Here is a 3,072-nt window from a genome sequence, read left to right as displayed (position 1 = left end):
ATTAATTTCAGCCTTTGAAGCTCAGGGCTCAGAAGCAGTAGCAAAGCAAACCCCCCACCAAGCTGGTTCCAAAATAAGACAATCCAGCCAGCCTGAAACAGAATAGCAAATGGCCCCGCAGCCCAGGCCTGCCCGCTGACGTCAGGCCCGCTGGATCTGCAGGCATCCTCCTGCAACCCGGAACATTTAAAACTCTTTACAACTTAAGAGACTTTAATTAAATTGCTTTTGATTCTGGAGCAGGGTTGCTTCCACTTTATTTATACCGTCAGAGAAACTGTTTAGTCTGCATGAATTTTATATGGTAAGGGCTTCCTCCTCTTCCTCCTCCCCCATGCTGTCATTTCGAGCCCCCTCACCTCCCAAGCACTTTTAAACAAAGGCTCCCAACTTCACAAATACTCAACAACTGACAGATACATAATAAGAACCTAGAACCTTCCACACACAGACACCTGCTTCAGAGCAGTGCGCCTTTGCCCGTCCTTGGTGGTCAGAGAGGTCGGGAGGGTATCGCCCCGGCTCCAGGGCTCTTCTGTGTTCTTCCCATGACATCAGGGGGACACAAGGCTGACAAGGGATGTTTAGACCAGTTCCCACCCTTGGTGGGCCTGGCCTGAATGGGGCGGCCACTCTCAGGGGATGTGATGGAGCTGTTAGCCCAAGCATTACTGGTTCACAGATTTCCACTGCCAGGGTTGAGCTGGGCCAATATCACTGGCGATCGCCAAGAGAACACCAGGCAGAGAGTCAGAAAGGCGAGTGGCAGATGCCTCCCTTCCTTCTCATTTCATCTACTTCAGCACGAATGCAGGTTTTGGTGAACTACTTAGAGGCCAGCAAGAGCCGGTGCTCAGCTTCAGCCTGCCTGTTAGGTGGCTTTGGGAAAATGCAACATGGGAGGACAGAGGAAAGTGGGAGAGATGGCTCAGGACTCAGGTATACTCTTAACTAAGAACCAGTATTTCCGAAGAGGCCACCAGAGGCCTTGACCTCCTCCACCAGCATCAACACTGCAGACCCAGGTTGTCTCCTTGCTTTTTAATGGTTTCTTTGATACATTTAGGATGTCCAGAATTCAGTTATCAGGATAAAAGGTTCTTGCTGAGCTGGTCCCTTTAGCTGACAGGAAAGGTAGCGCAGCTTCCAGCCTGTCTCCTCTGCTGTCCTACTTTGTTCAGCCCAAATCCCACGCCATCCTTCCAAACACAGAGACTACACCTTTATTTACACAATAATAAATGATTCATCTGAACACATACAGGCCTTGCCTGTTTCCACGAGCATAAGTCCTCTGGTGGATTTTGTATTGTATTTCTTCTCTACTATAATGGTTCTCTTCTGAGTGTGTGTGTGTGTGTGTGTGTGTGTGTGTGTGTGTGTGTGTGTGGTGGGAGATCAACTGCAGCATGATCTTACTCCATGAGCACAGGTGGTTAGCATTTTTTATGAAGAGAACAGGTTGGCTTTTCAAGAATTCAAAGCTGCCAATTATATTAAGAAGATAGTGCTTGCAGCCCTGTAAGGGCCTACGATGTCTGAAGAGGAACACATTTGCTTCATGACTAGAGGGGAAGTGACCTCAGCTTGGGAACTTTTAAGCCTGATCACAAATGAACTAATTTTGAACACAATTCCCAGTTACCCCAGACAAAAAGAAAGGGAAGAAAATGACGGAGCATGCTAGAGGGTTGAATGCATGGAGAACTGAGGCAGGCTTTGCTAAATGGTTGTCTCTAAAAATGGAAGTGGTTCTTGTGTAGTGGTCTGCAATTCATTCTTTGAAAGAGGCTAGTGGGCACTCCCCACCGAGGGCCCCTGTTTGTTTGCTTGTTTGTGTTTTCCTAGTGGACCCGCCCATTGTTGTCACCGCATAGCACGTGTCACAGCAGCAGACCCTGCTCTGGCTCTCTGGAAGGCTCATGCTTGCTGTCTCTGGTACTGGAAGGGATGTGGCCAGAACCTTCTCAGACCTTTTGTGTAGGCGAGGGCTGCTGTTGACTGAGCTCACATTAAAACTGAGAAGATAGAGAAACAGGCCAGAAACAGGCCAGGGGAGTTGTGGTCACAGTTAAATACTGTGCCAATGCTTGTGCTGCCAGCAAATTCTGGGGAGAATGGCTTTTGAGGAAGACAGGGGAATATTTCTTGTTGCCAGTAACCAAAGTTGGGAAAAGTGGGCATTGAGCAGCTTCAGCAAAAAAAACTCTTGGGCAAAATATACATACACATACATATGTGTGCAATAAAAAAAGCCAGGAAAAACACTAAGTCACATCTCTGGACAGGTGACAGTAAATCCACCCCTTTGCAATGAAGTTGCACAGGCAGAATAGCCGGACTCACTACGATGGGAAAGGGCGTGGCTGACCTGGGGCTCTGGCCTCTGATTTTTCTGGCATTTTATCCATGGACAGCTCAGAAAGCCTGTTTGGTAGAGAGAGGTACGTGACACACAGACGCTCCTGTGACTGAGTCATCATGCCTCTCTCAGCCCAGGACCCTAGGCATGCCCACAAGGCAAGGAAGGGTGTTACCAAGGCGATTTTGGACAGCACATGAAGTTACCTAAAGGCAAATGAGCATTCACCTTTCCCTACAAAAATCAACAAATCTGGGCAAAGACCAATCTCAGAGAGGAAACCCACCCTCATGCAGACAGGACTAGAAAACGCATCTACACTCTGCACTCAGCTCAGCAGTGGCAAGGGAGAGACAGAGGGCCACTCGGGGCCTGTCAGCATGAAAGAATGATTCATGTGACCATTTTGTCTTAATTACTCATAACAAGCCAAGATCACTGTTTATCAAGGGAGAGCAGATGCATCAGTGTCCTTTGACAAAGAAAGTGATGGCCGTCAGGATGGTGATGACCACGATGATCCCCAGGATGACGAGCAGAATGCGATTTTGGATGATTCTGTGGGAGACAGAAGAGAAATGCACACGGGTGAGTGAAAGGTGTTCTGCAAACACTGCCCAAGCCAAGCTGGCTAAAGAAACTACAGCCTGTGAGTACACACACACACACACACACACACACACACACACACACCACTACAGCCACACAGC

At 48.3% G+C, this 3,072-nt stretch overlaps 1 protein-coding gene across 5 annotated transcripts in view; it reads right to left on the bottom strand.

The window, feature by feature from the left end:
- Positions 1-222: 222 nt before the first annotated feature.
- The window catches only part of Vti1a (vesicle transport through interaction with t-SNAREs 1A), a 306,273-nt gene continuing 303,423 nt past the window's right edge, over positions 223-3,072 (bottom strand). For 4 of the 5 annotated variants that reach the window (XM_031390720.1, XM_031390722.1, XM_031390718.1 and 1 more), the window contains one exon: positions 223-2,920. In XM_031390720.1, coding sequence (XP_031246580.1) covers positions 2,827-2,920 — 94 coding nt within the window. In that variant the 3' untranslated portion in view covers positions 223-2,826. The remainder of the gene's footprint in view (positions 2,921-3,072) is intronic. The other variant, XM_031390719.1, reaches the window with a different exon arrangement.

This window comes from Mastomys coucha, unplaced genomic scaffold, assembly GCF_008632895.1.
Source record: "Mastomys coucha isolate ucsf_1 unplaced genomic scaffold, UCSF_Mcou_1 pScaffold21, whole genome shotgun sequence".
Taxonomy (NCBI): Eukaryota; Metazoa; Chordata; class Mammalia; order Rodentia; family Muridae; genus Mastomys; species Mastomys coucha.
The sequence above is the reverse complement of the archived record's forward strand: the minus strand, read 5'-3'. Positions and strand labels throughout refer to the sequence as shown.